Below are 19,130 nucleotides of genomic sequence, written 5' to 3' on the forward strand. Positions count from 1 at the left end.
GAAGTTCTTGGTTATCTGATACACTGCACTGACTCCTGACACCTCTAACCTTCCAGATCCAGCACTGTATTGTGGTAAAACACCATCTTGAAAAGAGTTAGTTGTAGTAACAACATGCATATTTTGGGAGTTTCCTACTAGTTCTGTCTTCAGCCCAGACTTCACTGGGCTTCTCTGTCCTGTCACGTACCTTTCAGTGTCAACAGGAAAATCTCAGTCTTCCACAACAGTCACAGTAACTCAGTGCATATACACACTCTGCATAGCACCAGCATTTTCTAGAAAGCATACAAATATTAAAGGATTCCTTTAAAAAACAACATAATTTTTAAAAATGTCTTTAATTTAAATTTTAAAACCTAATCCATTTATTTCACAATTCTTTATATTCTCAGTGTAAACTTTTATTACGTAACAGTGAAGTTAAAAATAATCAAGTAACACTGGAAAGTGATGTTGACATTCACTCAGAAGAGAGGACATGAAATAATCCTCCAATTTTGTTGTATCGGACATAGTTTTTAAAGAGAGTGAGAGATACAGAGAGATATATCTCTCACTCAGGGAAACTGAGTACTGTCACTTGCTGGTTAATAGAGATTTGTGCGATCTGTGCAATTTTTTATGACTAATATCCCCATAAATGTACTAATTGCACATGTAGAAATAGCAATTTCTCTGCAACACAACTAAAGTGACGAAATACCCACGTGTAACTATGGCTAACTTCTACTCAAGCTGGTCTTGTACAAAATGTTTCTTAAAAACAAAACAAAAAATAAATCACCTTCAGTATAAGTCACATTTGGTCATGTTTGAAACATGATCTATTACACTCAATCTTTTTCAGTAGTATGTGGTTTCTGAAGTATCTTGCACTGGACACTCAAGACTGAACTACCAAAAGTAATCAGGTATTATTTAACAAATACATCACAACCTTAGTAAAAAGAAAAAATTCAGTAAATCCTACATTTGTTTGTAGTCCTATCTGTTTCTAAAATTATTTCACACTTTCTCACTTTTTCACATAATATCTTTTCTAGAGAAAAAAATATCACTCCATCTCTAAGAATGTCCTGTTCACATGAAAATGAAAGACATATACTCTAACCAGACATATGCAATAAATATATCTAAGTCTAAATCTTATCCTTTATATTCTTCTAAAATCTCTTTATCTAACAGATGTAATGTTATGTAGACTCCTGAGATATGTGTAAATGACAATAGAGTAGCTGCTTGTGAGTAATAAGTGATGATAGAAATTTTGATATTGATAATATGTAAAATGAGATTGGACAAGCAAAGCATAAGGGTAAAAACAATCAGGAGTAGATTATACTATTTGTAATTACTATTACTAAACTTCCAATTTAATGGGGATGCACCCTAAATTACAGAAGAGTGATAATAAAAATACCCTTTCCTGAGATAGCCACGGTGATAGATAGCAGGACAAATACTAAGATTTTGGAACAGACAGAAGTAATCTTGAGGTCCACATGCCTATTCTAAAGAATTTATGCTAGAGGTGAAATTTAACTTTAGAGGTGATAAGGTGTGGTGAAATTCTGACAGATACTTTTCAAAAAAGATTTGAGAAAAAAAGCAAAAATGATTTCTGCTCAAAACACAAAACAAGGTATACCCAAACAGATACATGGAAAAGGTATGTCTGGAGAAGGATGAATCAGCACAGAGAAAACTAGGTGCTGCTCCATCACAGGTGTATTTTCAGGAATGCAGTGGCAGAGTTTATGTTAAAATCCAGAATCATTCTCTTAGGTGCTGGTATGTTTTCTTCAAAGATGAGAGCAAACCCCTGAGTTCCCAGGTTTCACCAGGAAAAAGAAAAACTCCCTGAGGAACAGCTGGGCTCCACACATTAGATGAGGAACAAGAGAAGCTGGTCACTTTTGAAGGAGGTGATGATGTTAGAAAGTCAAAACTTCCAGTTCTCCTCTGCCCACTTTACCACTAAGAAGAATATAACTTGATTTTAAAGGGGCTCGGTGATAAAACCAAACACACCGTCAGTCAAAGCGACTGACACACTTTCACAGTGTGAATTTCCTTCACAGTGAGAAATGTTTACGCTATTCTTTCTTGAGGAGCAGGAAAGCTGGAAAAACTAAATACATTTGAGGACTAAGAATATTACTAGGAACATCTAAATTCCAATTCGCATTCCAATACAGGAGAGGAAGGAAGTTCGAAGTCATTAAATGGTTTTTACAGGACTGCAAAGGTAATGCAAATGAAGCTGTAAATAAAATGAAATTGGATGCAGCAAAAGTCTAAGCATCTGCTCTCTGAGAGCCCTGCTGCTCACTTTGAGTCCTCTACACTTTCAACACTCTTTCTGTGCTTGGATATTGTGCAGAAGGCAAGAAAAGGCAACCTTACAGACCACAAGGCTGAGCTCTGTGCTTTGCAGGGTGAAAATGGAAGTACAGAAGCCAAAGTTGCTTGGTTTTGGAAATCGAATTGCTTCTCAGAGGGTGCTGGCTGGAGGCAAGGAAGCTGCTGTTCTTCAGGCTGTTAGTGGGAAATGTCGTAATAGTAGTTACGCAGTCTCAGCTCGACCGCGACAAATCCTGGTCGGTCATCAACGCTGTGGAAAGAGGACAAGTATCACTGCACAGGAAGAAGAAAGCTGTAAGGGTGCATGGGCCTTATAATGCTTGGGACTCTGCCTCGGTGACAGCTCATTTAAAGCTGCTCACAATATTTGGAGGCTACCAAAATGAGGTTAAAAATTAATGCCAAGTGGCAAATGTCGCTACAGAGCATCCAGTGAGTGGCTTTACTATCATGCCTGTTACTCTATGGTCGGTGAAAGTGCTAGAACAAAGAAATAGCAAATCAGCTCCATTTAATTTTCTACTTCATTTACTTTACTAATAATCTAGAGAAAAGAGTATTCGAGGTGTAATATCTGCCTTATAATTGGCACTGCAGGCACACAGAGAGGCTTAGAACCACCGAGAGGAGCCTACCCACACACTATGACTGGATGGTCTTTCTTCTATATCTGCAACTATTTCTTTATTTGGAGAACACAGTTAAACTGACAAGCCCCTACAATATTACATTACATATTGAGACAGTTACTCTGCCTGACTTGAACTTTTCTTTTTGAATTTTTCTTCTTTCCAACAATGAAGATCTTTGAGTACAAAAAATAATAATGAGCCTGCTTTATGATACATTTATTCATCCTAACAAGACCTGATCCATTTCACTGTAGAACTGTTACAGTATTCTTTGAGTCCAACAAAAAGGCAGGAATTATTGTATGGCTGCACATTTATTCTAGAGTACAAGGTGTAACAAAACTAATAAAGAAGCAAGGTATCTAAAAGTGAAGTACCACAGCTACTTAAATTTAGATCTTTGTTGGACATTCATATTCTCTAGATGATGAACTGGAATAATAAGTGACATTACAGTCACTTTGGGTACTTCTTGGAGCCTTCCTACAGCTTCTTCCTTCAACAATATAGTTTAAAATGATAAATCATAAAATAGTTTTAAAAAATTTTTGCAATATACTATTTAAAAAAAATCAGGTAGGCTTTATTTTTTTTTCTTCTCTATTTCATAATTCTAACTTCTGAATTGTCAACCAGAAAAAAAGTTTTTGACATATGAAGTATGATCTGAAAAGAAAAAGATGTTTAGCCTCTCACTGGTTGCAGGTCAGTGTGGGAGCCAATCTGAGTATGTACAGAAATGAGAGAAGAAAAATAGGTCAAAACAGCTAACTATTGAAGAATTTGGTAATATGACTTTGAAATTTCAGTAAAGATAAAGACTTGGAAATGAAGATTAAACAAAATACAATCCAAAATGAAATAAAATTATTTGCTTAATTTCAAACGTTCTTTTCAAAATATATTAGACTGACCCTTGTGTGGAATTACGTGGTTTTTATGATATAACAGCTGTATTTTGTATATAGCTGTTCCAGCAAACTCTGTTGTGCAGAATCAGCTTCTTGTAGTGCACTGTAGAACTCAAATAATTTTCACCTTAAAGGGCAACTGACTCCTTAGTTTGGAGGATGGTTGTAATGGAAAAAGGGCTAAAAAGTTGCATTTTGAAATAATCCTCTCATCCCCTTTCTGGCTACTAACCATGTAGATTAAAATATACTTCTATTAAAAGACCATCATGTCACACTCACTTGTATGTCCAGCACAATTTCATTAGACTGTAGACTTCTGTTGGACAGACCTCAGGACGTTCCATTCGTTCTCCTCTTTCAATCATCTGTGCAACTTCACCACCTTTCATTCCCTGGAACAGGGTGACCAGAACAGTCAGTCATCCAAGTTGCAAATACTTACAGTATGTGTGCCAGTATGAATCAAACAGAGGCCAGGAACTGATTTTTTAGCTAAACCTTTGACTCATTTGCTGCAACGACTCTTTTTAGGTAGGAGAAGGCACTGGTTCAAATTTGCTCTGAATTTTTACAGGGTGAAAAAAAAAAAAAAAATGACCAGGTGTAATCACTCACCTTATATGGCTTTTGCCCATAAGAGAAAGCTTCCCACATTAAGACTCCAAAGCTCCAGACGTCGCTTTTGCTAGAAAATTTGTAGAAATTCATGCATTCCGGAGCATACCACTTGACTGGCCATTTTCCATGACTTTGTGCCTAAATACGTCATAACAGAAAGGGAAAAAAGCAGGCTAGAGACAATGATAAGTACTAAACACCACCAGGTTAACTTAGATCTGCACACATTTGTGCTAAGTGCCATTACATTTCTGATGTAGCTAGCTTTAGAGAGAATGGGTAACAGCCACTTCAGAAGTGTTACAAAATTGTTCTTAATCTTCCACTTTCAAAATAACGCACTGAAAGGAAACCTGCAGTAAAGCAAAGCTCAGCTAAATGACATGGAGTAATTTTTTAGCGGCATTTAGTTTAAAGGTACTCTTTAAAATTAGTTTGTTTTTTTTTTTTAATTTAGGCTCTCCACAGAGGGTAAGAGACACATACCTGGATACTTGAAGTTGAGGCTCTATTTCAAAGCAAAGTGACTGCTTTGTGGCAAACCACAGTTTGATTAAATTATGCCGCAGCACTGCATTGCAGCCACTCAAGCCTCAGTCTATCCTAGCACAGTGCTAAGATCTAGTGATAGGACACCATCCTGTGGAGTTGTAAAGAGAACAGACCTTTGATATTAATTCTCAAGCCTCTGAGGGTTGAGATTGACAAGCATCTCTGGGCAGGCTAGTGGCAGTGATTTCAGATGCCTTTTCTGGCACTAATTATTCCTATAAGAAGGTCATCAGAAGGGAGCATGTGCTTGCTCCTCCTCTGCAGTGTTTCATGGTCTGGCTTATTAGCTTTAAACAGCTGATGAAAGGGAATAAGCAGAAGGAACAAATAATTTGAACTGCAAGAGTGATATATCAGAAAAAAAAAAAAGGGTGCAGACATAACTACAGCCTTTGTCTTCCACCCTTTAAATGTGGCAATTATTTTACCCCCTTAGCTGTACGGATGTCCTGTGAATTTAAAACAAACTAAACAAATTCAGCTTACGTTAATTTATAATTTACCAATGGTATTCTTTCAAAAACCTTCCCTAATTCAGTTCTATTAGTCAATAATACAGTGCGTTAGCCTGTGTTTTCTGTGGACATGGTGAGAACTGGTCTGCAACAAATACATTTTCCCCCTGTTATAAAAGGAAGTATCTAATTTCCACCATCATTTTCAACCTTCTAATGACAAGTTTAGCAAAAGTAAATGAAAGTAGGCAAGGAAAACAAAAAGCTTTTTCCTCCCTACACATCTCTTAATGTTAATCACCAATTTTGAAAATTGGTAACCTAATATGAGGCTATAAAATAGTGGATGATACGTAATATTTTTAATTTTCAACTTGCAAAACAAACTACATTTCCACAGAAAATAACCTTATTAAGCTATGTTACTATGCAGCTTTCATGTCTTGTTAAAAACTTACCTTATAATAATTTTCGTCTGCACTAAGAGCTTTGGAAAGTCCAAAGTCACTAATTTTGGCATAATGTTGGGTGACTAATAGCACATTCCTTGCAGCCAGATCCCTATGAACAAAGTTATTCTCCTCCAGGTATTTCATCCCCATGGAAACCTGGTGCACCAGCTCTGTTATGTTCTTCTCTGTGACATGTCTGAAAATCATAATTGAATTTTAAAGAGGTCAGTAGTTCATTTTTATGACTCTTCATGGAGTTCAAACACAAATCTTTACTATGAACTTGCCCATATCACGCTGTGAACCTGATGCACTTACATTTAGCTAAGCTTTAATTAGAAAAGGCAGCCTAGGCTACCTGTCCTGGGCAAGATGGTGTGTGATCACATCAATAAATGAGCAATTGAAGGATATGTGAAAATTCTTTCATTTATTTAAAATACACTATTTTGGCAGAAATGTTTGACATGCACAAGATAATAATTTCCGATGGAGAGTAACTAGAATCATTAATTATTACATTAATGACATGTTAATTTATAATTGCCCTTAAAGAAAAAAATAGAAGAAAGGACCTGTATGCTATGAAATGGAATCAAGGCTTACATACCTATTTTTTTGCAAAAATCTGTTCAACGGCCCAAGCTCAGCCATTTCCATTACTAACATCCAGGCCTCAGCTTCACATATGCCTATCATTCGGACAATATATGGGTTATCCAGTTGCTGCATTACATTTGCTTCTCTCAGCAATTCATCCTTTATGGCTGGATCATTACTCTCATTCTTAAGAATTTTTACGGCCACTGGCTTGGCACCCCTGCAAAAAAAAAAAAAAAAAAAAAGAAAAAAAAAAAAATCCAGTTCTGGGACAAGCTGCTGAAAAAGCTGTGTGCTGATGCACAGAATCTTTGTCTGATGTTTCTGTGCACACGGTACAAATCGTGACAAAAGACAGAATTGACATTCAGAGGAGAAAAAACCCAACCACAACAGGAACACTGCTCTGTCCAAAGCTCGGAAGACAGTTAAGCAAAAGAGGGAGAATGAAAAGAACCCGAGAATATTAAAAATTGTCACCAAAAAAATATCTTAAGAAGCCTGAAAACAAATGTACTGGACACAATTTTCATGCCCATCCTGGCAAGGATGGCATTTTCTTGTCAGAAAAGCTATAAAGAGCTTTCTAAGCACTAAGATGTTTTGGGGGGTGAGACTAGAACAGCATTGCAGGACCCCAGGGCAGTGCTCTGAAATCCTGAGAAATTAAGCTTACTTCTGCAACTTTCAGTTCATACAGCTACCTGAAAGAGTGATTGATGACACTGACACACCTCAAGTGTGAAGCAGGATTAAAAACACACGAGCTGAGATCAGAGCCCTTCAAATCACTACAGACTATACTAGAAAAATAAAAATCCCTCCTGCCTCTGAAAACCTCAGTCAAAGAAATGACCCCAGCTTCAAATGATGAGTGTATACATAAGCAGTCCATGCACATAAACAACATAAAATAACATTTTCCTATGAAAATGCATGAACAGTCAGGTAGGAACAGGGTTTGTTCCTATCGACATGATGTGATAAAAGAGGTTACAACATATTCTGTCTTCTTGAAAATCAACATGCCAGCTTCAAGGAGCTGGTATTTATCATACTTATTTTAGGCAAAAAAAATCTCTGATACAGGTAAACTGTCCACGGGACTCTACACTATTTCTGAAATAGATTTTGTGCAGATGGGAAACATTGCATTACACAACTGCCCACACAAACTGCGGAGGAAGGCAGTGGACTTCCCCACCAGGAAAGAAAATAGTCATAAGGAGCACTTCCCTGCTTTACTAACAAAAATGAGTGCATTATGTGTAAGAACAATGAAAGAAACTGGTGAATATTAGCCCAATTTACTTAGGTACAGTCTGTCACTCAAATGACATGCAAAGATTAACTGCTGCTCCAAACAGTGAAGGCTAGAGCTTTTACATATTAGACACCACGAAAACAGAAGGGAACACTTACTTTTTCATCCTATAGAGCCCTTTCTTTACAGTACCAAAGTTGCCAGAGCCAAGTTCACCTTCTTCCAAAGTTAACAATTTCCTGTCAAGAGTGACATTTTTTGGTTTAATTTCATCTGGATCAGCATATGGACTTTCATAGACCTCAGTATCCATGGGTAAGGCCTCTCTCTGATCACCTGCAGTTCAAACAATGAAAAAATTTGACATGATTTTAGACATTTTTTGCTGCCACAGATAATATATTCACCTTTTCTACGTTCAGGACCGTCAGTGTGTTTGACTTATAAAGAGATCACATACAGCCCATCTATATGCACTTCAGAACATCCCAAAAGACAGTGACTTCCTCCTGGTGACATGCTTTAACTACTGGACATTTGTGCAATGTGAAACCAGGACGTTCCTTGACAGAAGGATTAAAGAAGAGTTAAATTTTGGCCCTTCCACTTACTACTTCTCACTAGTTACCTCAGACAATTCTTCGCTCAGAATGCTGCCTTATCTGTGCTTCATTCTCAGGCACCCTACTTTAATTGCATTGTACTTGGCACTGTGGATGCAACAGGGCAGAATTCTTTCTATGAAGCACAAGGATATAGCTTTTTAGAGTCAGGAAAGTAGGTGGTAACATCTGGCAGTTTCAGCTACCAGGCTTGAGTTATGGCAGTGGCTGCACCAACACATAACAGGGTGTGAAATACTTGCAACAAAAAAAAATTATGGGTTGAGAGAGATCTCTGCCATAAAGAAGAAAACCGTATTAATTATATAAATTACTCTGCCTACCTCTTTCTTCTTCTGTAGAACCTCTCTTTCTCTGCAGCACATAAGGATTAAAAGGTGCTTCTTCGAGTGAGTGGCCAATAGTTGACTGAAGCTACAGCACACAAATAGAGTTTTTCTGTTTAACAATGAATAGGTAAGTTAAAAGCACTTTCCCCCCCCACAAGAATTAAGGCATAATGGTTGCAAGAGGCACACAGGTGAGAATCAGAAAGTAAGAAAGGGATACAAAAGAGTTTACTTCATTCTGAAGGTTATTGCTAAAGCAAATATCCAGGCCAAGTGAAACATACACTGCTAAAGCACAAAAATATATCCAAAATATTTCAGAGCACTAGATACAAGAGAATTAACTGTACTGGGTCATGCACAAATCTTATTCTGCAGATATTAAACTTACATGATCTTTTCAAATCTACCTTGTAACACAAGTAGTCATAAGGATTTCTCTTTAATCTGTCCTTTCTCACTGCCCAAGTTATCTCTCCCCTTACCTAGGCCATGGGGAAATTGTTAGCACAAATGAAAACAAAAAACAATTCCCTTTTTTTCTTGTGGATATTACAGAGTGACTCCACTTAAAAGAAGTGGAACAAACTAGAGTAAAAAGTTATTATTTTAATAGAGTTGTGTAACATCAGGGACAAATATAATTGACCAGATACTAGGCCAGTCTGTCTCTTCTGAGAGGGGAGAAAATGCTTTAATTAATTGAGCACGTGGTTCAAATACAATCCCTCTGCCTTTACTCTTGTCAGACGAATAATATGGAGTACACAAACCATCCCAACAGAAACATGGTGTGTTCTGGAGCTATTTGGCTGAAGGATTAGGCTGGCCCAATAAAGTATACATGCTCTATTCTGTCTTTGAGCATGGAATTACAGAATATGAAATTACAGAACTTATTTCTGCAGCTTAGTCCCTTTTCTTTCTCAGTGTAGATTTTACTCTACTTATTAATTACCTTGCACTCCTAAGAGAGTGTTTTAAAATGAAGAATTCAAACGTCTTTGCAAGTTTGCTCAGTTCAAATAGGAAAGAAAAAGTATATTGCACTTGAAAAATACTGGATAGGGTTATTTTGAAAATATTTGAGTATATAGGTCTTCTTTTTAATAACTGAAGCTTTCAGTGTCATAAGTTCCTTCCAGAAACTTTGCAGTTTTGAAGTAAAGAGAAAGAAAGCTCTAGTGGAAGGTGTCCCTGCTCACGGCAAGGAGGTTGGAATGAGATGATCTTTAAAGTCCTTTCCTACCCAAACCATTCAATGACTCTATGGCATTTTCTGGAGTGAACTGTTAAATACAATACAAGTTTTATCTTTTGGAAACTCTATTTAGTAGGGAAAACACCTGACTTGGGCATTACAGTTCCTTAAATCCTGATGAAGTTATCTGTCCAGCTGGATGAAATAGAAAAGGTTTCACTGTCTAGATTTTACAGCAAACCATGAGTAGGAGGCCAGCTCTCAGCAAGGTTCTGGCCTTGTGGGATGAGCACAGTGACATCAGGCATGGTAAGGGAAGTGGTTTTGGCTTGAATTCCTCAGTCTTAGGAACAGTGTTGAAAGGCCACTTGCCATCAGGGTAAGCCACAAAAGCGCCAAGACAGTTCTGGGACAGGTCAGGGGACAAACTGACTGACCTACCAATCTCAAGAACAAGAGAGGCAAACGAAGTTATAAAACAAGATCCTCAGCTCTAGTTTTGTTTCTCTAGGCTGATACACCTTGCCAGCTTTGCAAGGAGGAACTCTGTCTCCAAGACCTGTGTCACTCCACACAGGTAATTCACTAAGCCAAAAACCCTGGTAGGATTTGAACTCAATCATAAATCTCTCAATTTGGGCTGGTAGTTTCACTGTGAATACTTAGGGCAATTTTTTCCTACACTGTAGGTATATATAGGAAAATGCTTATGTTCAGTCAAAAATATTAATCAAATTTTGCTTTGCAAAGAATTATACTTACTGATTCCACAGTGATTTTATCTTGTGTGTTTCATAGATCCTGAATTGCTTCAGAATGCATCAAGAACACTTAAGGGGTTTTATCTTGTTGCTAGTTACTATGACCCACTCAGTATTACTACCAAGAAGTGATTGTAATCCCACTGGACAGCTTCCTGGATGTATTCTTGCTTCCTACATTAACAGTATTTATACTTTGAAAGGGAGATCATTTTACATTCCAGAAGTCATTTGTAGTCAATTAACCGAGTGGATACAAAGCAATTTGGACTGCCAACAATACCTGCTGTTAGACAGATACAAGTGCAATGGAGACAGGTACAGCTTGCCACATTGCATAGATTTCATGGAAGTCTCTGAAGTCTTGGAATGTCCCATAGTATATACCTCGCCTAAAACACCACAGAAACCTCTTCTGTAGTCACAACTAGGTAAAGGCATACAGGTGTACCTGTAGCTCCAAGCTAGTTAAATATTCCTGACCCTAAGTCTCAATTTATAAATTGATCTGCTTTGAACTGGCCAAACATAATGTACATCAAACTCATACATCTCAAGGATCTATTCACCAGTGAAGAACAGTTGGTGAAAATAAAGCTCTGGTCAAGACATAGCTGAGTCCTCAAGTGGAACATACATAGATGTTTCTGCTCTTTGCAATTCAAGAACAAAATAAAAGAATCAGAAAGTATTGGATGCTCTTGTTCAGGAAATGCATTGAAAAAAAGGAGCACATCAGTTCTCTGCTTGTAAATAAAGCACTGTAACTGTGAACTGGAAATCACACATCGACACCAAATAAAGTGGGTTCTCTTTCTCAGAGATCTCATTTTTGAAAAGGATATCTTATGTATCATTAGTGTTAGCTTGGTAACTAATATAAATGTATGCATGGAATGTTACTTATGATTGTTGCAGATTGATTAAATAGCTTAATAATGTCTTTTTCATTTATATTGCTTCCTTCTTCTCTGGAAGGAAACGGGAGACCTGGCTACCCTGAACAAAGAAAAGACTGAGGTTCTCAATGGCTTCTATGCCTCAATCTTCAATGGCAAGTGCTCTCCAGGCACGCTGCCCAAGTTGAGAAAGACAAATGCAGGGACTGGGAGAATGTGCACAAGTCCATGGGAACTGATGAGATTCATCCAAGGGTCTTCAGGGATCTGGCAGACAAAGTTGCTAAGCCACTATCCATAATTTTTGAAAAACTGTGGCAGTCAGGTCAAGTCCATGATGACTGGAAAAAGGTCAATATAACCCCCCATTTTTTAAAAATGGGAAATCAGAAGACCTGGGGAACTAGAGATCAGTCACTCTCTCTTCTGGGCCAGGCAGGACCATGGAGCAGATTTTCCTGGAAACTATGCTAAGGCACATGCAAAAAAAAAGAGGTGATTTGCAACAGGTAACATGGCTTTACCAAGGGAAAATCATGCCTGACCTTCTATAACAGGGCTGCAGCATTTGGTGGATGGGCGAGAGCAACCGATGCAGTTTATCTGGACTTACACACCAAGCGTTTGACACATCCTTGTCTCAAAATTGGAGAGACATGGATTTGATGGATGGACCACCCAGTGCATAAAGAACTGGATGGATGTCTGCATGCAAATAGTTGTGGTCAATGGCTCACTGTCCCCGCGGAGAGCAGTGACGGGCGGTGTCTCTCAGCGGTCGGTGTTGGGGCCGATGCTGTTCAGTGACGGGGACAGCGGGATCGAGGGCACCCCCAGCAAGTTTGCTGATGACACCGAGCCCTGTATGCAGTTGACATGCTGGAGGAAAGGGATGCCATCCAGAGGGGCCTTGACACAGCTGAGAGATGGGCTTGTGTGAACCTCATGGAGTTCAACAAAGTGAAGCCCAAGGTGCTGCACCTGGGTCAGGGCAATCCCAGACACAGCTACAGGTTGGGTGGAGAAGTGGTTGAGAGCAGCCCTGTGGAGAAGGATTTGGGGCTGATGGTTGATGAAAAGCTCAACATGAGCTGGCAGTGTGTGGTCACAGCCCAGAAATCCAACTGCATCCTGGGCTGCACCCACAGCAGCGTGGCCAGCAGGGCGAGAGAGGGGGTTCTGCCCTTGTACGCTGCTCTTGTCAGATCCCCCTGCAGCACCTGTACAGTTCTGTTGCCCCCCAACATGAGAAGGACGTGGAACTGTTGGGGTAAGTCCAGAGAAGGGCTGCAAAGTTGCTAAGAGGACTGGAGCACCTCTCCTATGAAGGCAGCCTGAGAAAGTTGGGGCTGTTCAGCCTGGAGAAGAGAAGGTTGTGTAGAGACCTCATGGGAACCTTCCAGTGTCTGAAGGGGCCTACAGGAACTTGTCAGGAATTGTAGTGACAGCACAAGAAGTAATGGGTACAAACTGAAAGAGGGGAAATTAGGTTAGATATTAAGAAGAAATTCTTCGCTACGAGAGTGGTGAAACACTGGAACAGGCTTCCCAGAGAAGCTGTGGATGCCCCAACCCTGGCAGTGTTCAGGGTCAGGTGGGAGAAGGCTTTGAGCAACCTGATCTAGTGGGATGTGTCCCCCGCCCAGTGACAGAGGGGGCTGGGACTAGATGATTCTTAAGCTCCCTTCCAACACTTCCAACACAGAATTCTATGATTCTGTGATTTCTGGTTGAACTGCAATTTAATATTTCACAGGCACGTTTTCAGCTCATAATAGTAACTTGGGAATGTTGTGCAGTACTCAGAAAACCTCAAACATTTTTCTTTAGTTCATGCCACTCATGTAGTCATGGCATGTAGCACCCTGCATGCCTTTGATTAAGATTTTCTACCAGGAATTGGATTTTCTACCGGGAGATGGAATTTCTTTTCTTGCAGTCAAGCAAGGCTGATTAGAAATTATGAAGGAGGTATGTACCATTGAATGTACAGTGGTCTGGGTAATAGTACAATAAAATTTCCTTCTATTTAACTATCATTTAAACCCAGAGTCCTTTCTGCCCTACACTTTTAAAACATCAAGTTTAATTCTACAGATCTTTTTTAGACAAAGGGAACTTTATCTTAATACGACCAAGACACAGGATAAAAGATTGCTTCTTGTATTCTTACATGAAACAAAAAATTGGCAAAATGACCATGGATTTCTCCAATCAGTAAAAAGGAACACAAGAAAGGAGTCCACTAGAGGAGAAGGTTAAAAATGTCACATATTAATGAAATGGCTCCAATTACTCTAAATCTGACTTTTACAGTAAAGATTATAACTTCATATAAATAATATAGTAATATTCTTATAAAGGCAATCCGTACAGCAAGAGTAATTTCTTTTGAGGTTAATAATTCTGATTTGAAAAAATGCAGACTTATATGTAGGATCATAAAGTCGTGTTACTTTGCTAAACCAAACTGAACAGCTAAACACTTCATGACAAAGATTTCATTACCCAAATCCTCAACGCGCTTTGGCTAAGACATCTCAGTTGCCACTAGGTGGCACGAGTTCATTTAAATTGTCTAAATTACCAATCTTAACACTAGTAGAACAGCTCGAGAAATTTTGATCTGGATTATTTATATATAATTTTAGTATTCAGGTAAAAATTTGAGTTTGTGAAATTAAAAAAAGAATTCCCAATAATGAGTAAATATAATATTAAAAATAAGTGGCTTTTTAAATTTACTCTCTGAAAGTTTTTGACATAGGAGAAGTAACTGCCTAATTAACCAGGTGGAAAGTAAACTCTCCATGTTAGGGTTAATGAATGGTAAATCTTGGAATTGTTCAGAGCAGGACTTTTGCCCAGAGTCTGAAATCTGACAGTATGATGAAACTTGTGGGTCTGAGTATTCAGGGTTAAGTACACGTAAATGGTGATCAAATCAGATTTCTGAAATTATGTTTTTAAATGATTGGTCCTTCTCTGCCAATATGCTTCAGGCTGTACTCTGTGTCTGTTGCCCAGAAGGGAGGAAATAGGTATTTGACAGCAGGAAGTGACCAGGGTGAGTCACAGGTTTTACCAGGTGAACAGACAGCAGTGTAACCAAAGCCATGTCTACCGAATTCAAAACCCACACTCACTTTTCTGAATGAAATCAAAATGTGTGAGAGTATGGGATGGTATTTCAGATGGTTTGGAGCACGTCCTGACACTGCATATATATTTGTACAAGATAAATGCACACTGAAAAAGAGATGTGAGTCCTGTAAGGATATACAGATGACAACAGCTATTGGTACTTCAGTATAAAAGTGAACCAAAGCAGTAGAAAAAGAATAATTGTTATTTATCAGGATTATCAACTACAGTAAAAATCAAATACACTTTTTCACTCTGAACAGTAGCACATCTCTAGGGCTTTTCATGCCTGATCATTTTTGTTGAAGAGCAACCAGAAATAAATAAATGAACATAGCCTCATGGATCAAACAGGGACGTACATGTTATTCTCAGTGTGCAAACAAGCTCATAACTATGTGCTTCAGAGCTACACCAATTACTGGACATGCAACAGCATTTTCACTAAGACAGGGTTGGGCTCCCCTTGACTCCCTGATATCACCTTTCCCATTCTGCTTGGTGTTGAATGTAAGATGTCTCGTGACATCTTACACTTGCCTACATGTAATTCAGTGCATAACAAGATTTGTGCACATAGGTTATGAAAGAATATATTTTATTTACAAATTGTTCTGCAAGTGTGCTAAGTAATAACATAATTATGTAAGTAAGACCATTTTCTGATCAGGAGGGATGGTTCAGAGTAGAAATATAATTTTGTTCTTCTGTAATTGAGTGGTTTTGAAAAACATTTTATCACTTAAATTTAATTTGCAGACATGTTGAGATCTCCACAAATATTTTGTGAGAAATTGCTTAAAAATAGTCCCTCTATTTTTAAAACTTCAAACCCATTGCTTTGCTTATAAAATCAAGCCCATAATTATGCAGATGACTAGGAAAGAAAGCTTACAAAATCTTCACAACCTAATTGTTAGTAGTCAAGACAGCAAGCCAAAAGAGGGGGAAAAAAGAGTGAAATTAGTCATGTAAGTCTTTTTAACTCAGTCAAAAACCTAAAAAAAGCCATATATGAGGCACCTTTTTGCTGCCAGCCTTTGGAAAGGTGTACGATTTGATTCTCGAGATAATTCCACCTCCTGCCCAACTCTAGAAACCACAATGTCAAAGAGGAACAGTGAATGTGTCATGAAAAAATAGCTAAAAATATTTTACAAAACAAAAGTGCTCTACAAGAATAAAAGACTCCCAACCCTTCTCTTGCGTGCCTGCAAGTACGTACGTGATGCATCAAACAAATGTAGCATAGGAAGCCCTAGTACTACATTCTGTTTCAACTGTATGCTGTCAAACCATCTTGAATCCGTAGATACACCTTAAGGCAGTTTTTAAAATTCAAGTGCACTGCCCTTTCCCCAAATCTGTATTTATACAGCATGTTTCATGTTTCTCCCGCCTCTGTTATTGAATTTTAGCCACCCCTCCCACCATATTTAGCAATGTAAAGCAGTTGATAACTTTGGTATGGGGAAGTATGACAATTGTATTGAGCAAGGCTTGAAGCACACCTTTGTCTTACAACAAACAACGTGAAGTAAAAAGCACACAAAATGATATTAATTCCAAACAAAAATGAACAGGCTTTACATTTTTTACACTCACTTATGTTCTGTATAAAGATACTTTTAGAAGATATACAAATATGTTCTATAAAAATGCATTAATTTAATTAAATGTGACAAATTAGCATTTTCAGGGGTCACTGAGAGATCATACCTGACTACTTAAAACTGTGATGTAGTACTTGCAGATTAAACATTTAGACTGATGCTGAGGTTGAAATAATGATCTGAGACACATCCTCAGCTGCTTTAAACAGCCTTTGAACAGACTTTGCAGGGAGAAAAAAGTAACTCACAAAGTTAAAGGAGTCAAAATCACCTTATATCTGGTCCTGGAGCCTCTGGTGAAAGGCAAGGTCTGGTTCATCCAGAGCAATTTTTCAATTTTTTTTGTTTTTAATTTAAATTTTTATATGTATTGCAGCCTGAAATACAGTGGTGATACTCTAAAGCCTTAGTGGAATAGTTTTAGCACGTCCAAATCTGAAGTTGCTTTGAAGATAAGAAAGTGTATGAACACTGTAGAAAGATCTGCTGAATGATATGCAAGACAGATTGTCCAACTAATTTAATGGCAAACTGTTCACGTATAAGGGCTTGGAGTGAACTTTACATCAGGGAAGGGATTTGTGTTGCATTTGCTACTGAGCAAACCTGGAGTAACAAAGTGTAAATGTTTCTTGTAACATGGACATCTGCTTTTTAATGATACTAATATGCTTCCTCTGCAAAAGGAAGTAGTTTATGGTTCAAGTCTGTAATGGAGGTTAATTTTTCCATGCAGAATGTGGAGGCTTGCTTATTCTTGCTTCTCTTAGAACATCATGGATAACATGAAACATTTGTAGTATTCCCACACTGAGTGTGTTTGATCCATCTCTGTAACTGCAGGTACACCAGATGATATACATGGGACCTCATGTGCTTAAACTTCGTGGACTTACTTGTAAATGGCACAGATCCAAACCTTGAGGCAATATTTAATAAAAAATAAGGGACTGATTTTGGTTGCATTATTTCCAATTATTTAAAAGGGCACTTCTGATTTTCAGAAGTGAAGGAATGCGAATGCTTGTTCACAGACCTGCAGGGGCTCAATAGTACCCAAATAAATATAATTGCCTAAAATATTTTTCTATAATGTGGAACAACATCAAGATAATGACTTAGATGATTGAGCTCTCCGGGGAGACAACTAAATTAAACCCTTTTTTTCAGATGAGATTGACTACCTCTGAATAAGATAGTGTTAGGTGATTCTGTGTACATATCACACCTCGGGTGGCTCCTCTAATCAATGGACTCTGAGAACTTAGGCAATTAGAATAATAGATTGGCTTGCTCAGTCTTTGTGGAGTTGGAGAAAGAATTGCCCCTAACTCACTGCACAAGGAGTCAAACCCTCGTGCAATGCCGGATGTTAACTGCACACAGCAAATAAGGTAAACTGAACCTCCATTTCAGCCAGCAGATTCTCAAGGTGAACAAGGTCAATAATACAGTATCTCTTCTTCTATGGCTGATACAATCACTATAGAACATGATCATCAGTGAGGCATTTTGCCTGTTTTTTTCACATACATTATATGTGTAAAAGAAGTTAAAAATTAAATGATTACTAGAATATTCAAAACAATGATGAAAGCAATACTACTGTAGAGTATGTTAAGCTTCTTTTCAACTCAATGCTTATATCCCTAGAAAAACAAACTCACAGCTGCAATAACATAAAAGATTTAGGATTCCCAAAGCAGTATGAGACTGTAATCCTGCTCAAATAAATGCTGTTGCTGTATCACCACATAATCTTACCTTAGGAAGTGTTCCAGAGGGAGAAGGATGAGCATTAAAACCAAAATTATCTGTAAAATAATCAAATGTAGAATGATACTGAGCAAGGTGAGAAGTTTGTGTGAGAATGCAGAATTTTACATAGGGAACCAACTTTCTAGTTTTTAAATCACATTACAGTGTTTCTCTTGGACCATATTCTTTGCTCTTGGTTCTTATATGCAGCAGACTCTGGTATCAGCTGCCACAGAGACAAAAGCATGTGCAGTGCCTAAATGATTCAAAGGAGAAGAAAAAGTACAGGTGGGAAAAGTATGTAATGATTCAAAGGAGTAGAAAAATGAAAAATTAAGCTTTAGACTTGGTGATTTTAAATGTATTTTCCAACTGTGATTCTATTCTATTCTATTCTATTCTATTCTATTCTATTCTATTCTATTCTATTCTATTCTATTCTATTCTATTCTATTCTATTCTATTCTATTCTATTCTATTCTATTCTATTCTATTCTATTCTATTCTATTCTATTCTATTCTATTCTATTCTATTCTATTCTATTCTATTCTATTCTATTCTATTCTATTCTATTCTATTCTATTCTATTCTATTCTATTCTATTCTATTCTATTCTATTCTATTCTATTCTATTCTATTCTATTCTATTCTATTCTATTCTATTCTATTCTATTCATCTTCTCACCATGGTACTGGTATCCAGCCAGAATGACATAAGAAGGCCTTGGAGAGAGAACACCACTTCTGGAGGGGCACAAGTTAGACACAGATCCATCAGAAGCATCTCTTTTCCCCTTTCAGTCAGAGTAAGAGGGAGGGCAAGGTCTTTTCAGTACAACATGACATTAAAGAAGAAACAGGATAAAAAGCACACTGAACCTTAGGACATGTCCCTCCACCCCTTCTCCCCCTCTCCTCCTCTTTATCAAGGAGATGCCTCTCTGATC

The 19,130-nt window shown here is 37.9% G+C and overlaps 1 protein-coding gene across 2 annotated transcripts in view; it reads right to left on the minus strand.

Moving 5' to 3' along the window:
• Positions 1–339: 339 nt before the first annotated feature.
• Positions 340–19,130, minus strand: part of SYK (spleen associated tyrosine kinase) — a 49,529-nt gene continuing 30,738 nt past the window's right edge. Inside the window, exons 6-14 of one of the 2 annotated variants that reach the window (XM_064643101.1) lie at positions 18,189–18,238; positions 15,835–15,903; positions 8,801–8,891; positions 8,013–8,190; positions 6,601–6,810; positions 5,997–6,186; positions 4,529–4,669; positions 4,193–4,305; positions 340–2,617 (exon numbers count right to left, since the gene is read on the minus strand). In XM_064643101.1, coding sequence (XP_064499171.1) covers positions 2,545–2,617; positions 4,193–4,305; positions 4,529–4,669; positions 5,997–6,186; positions 6,601–6,810; positions 8,013–8,190; positions 8,801–8,891; positions 15,835–15,903; positions 18,189–18,238 — 1,115 coding nt within the window. In that variant the 3' untranslated portion in view covers positions 340–2,544. The remainder of the gene's footprint in view (positions 2,618–4,192; positions 4,306–4,528; positions 4,670–5,996; positions 6,187–6,600; positions 6,811–8,012; positions 8,191–8,800; positions 8,892–15,834; positions 15,904–18,188; positions 18,239–19,130) is intronic. The other variant, XM_064643102.1, reaches the window with a different exon arrangement.

The sequence above is a fragment of the Pseudopipra pipra genome, chromosome Z, assembly GCF_036250125.1.
Source record: "Pseudopipra pipra isolate bDixPip1 chromosome Z, bDixPip1.hap1, whole genome shotgun sequence".
NCBI classification, from domain to species: Eukaryota; Metazoa; Chordata; class Aves; order Passeriformes; family Pipridae; genus Pseudopipra; species Pseudopipra pipra.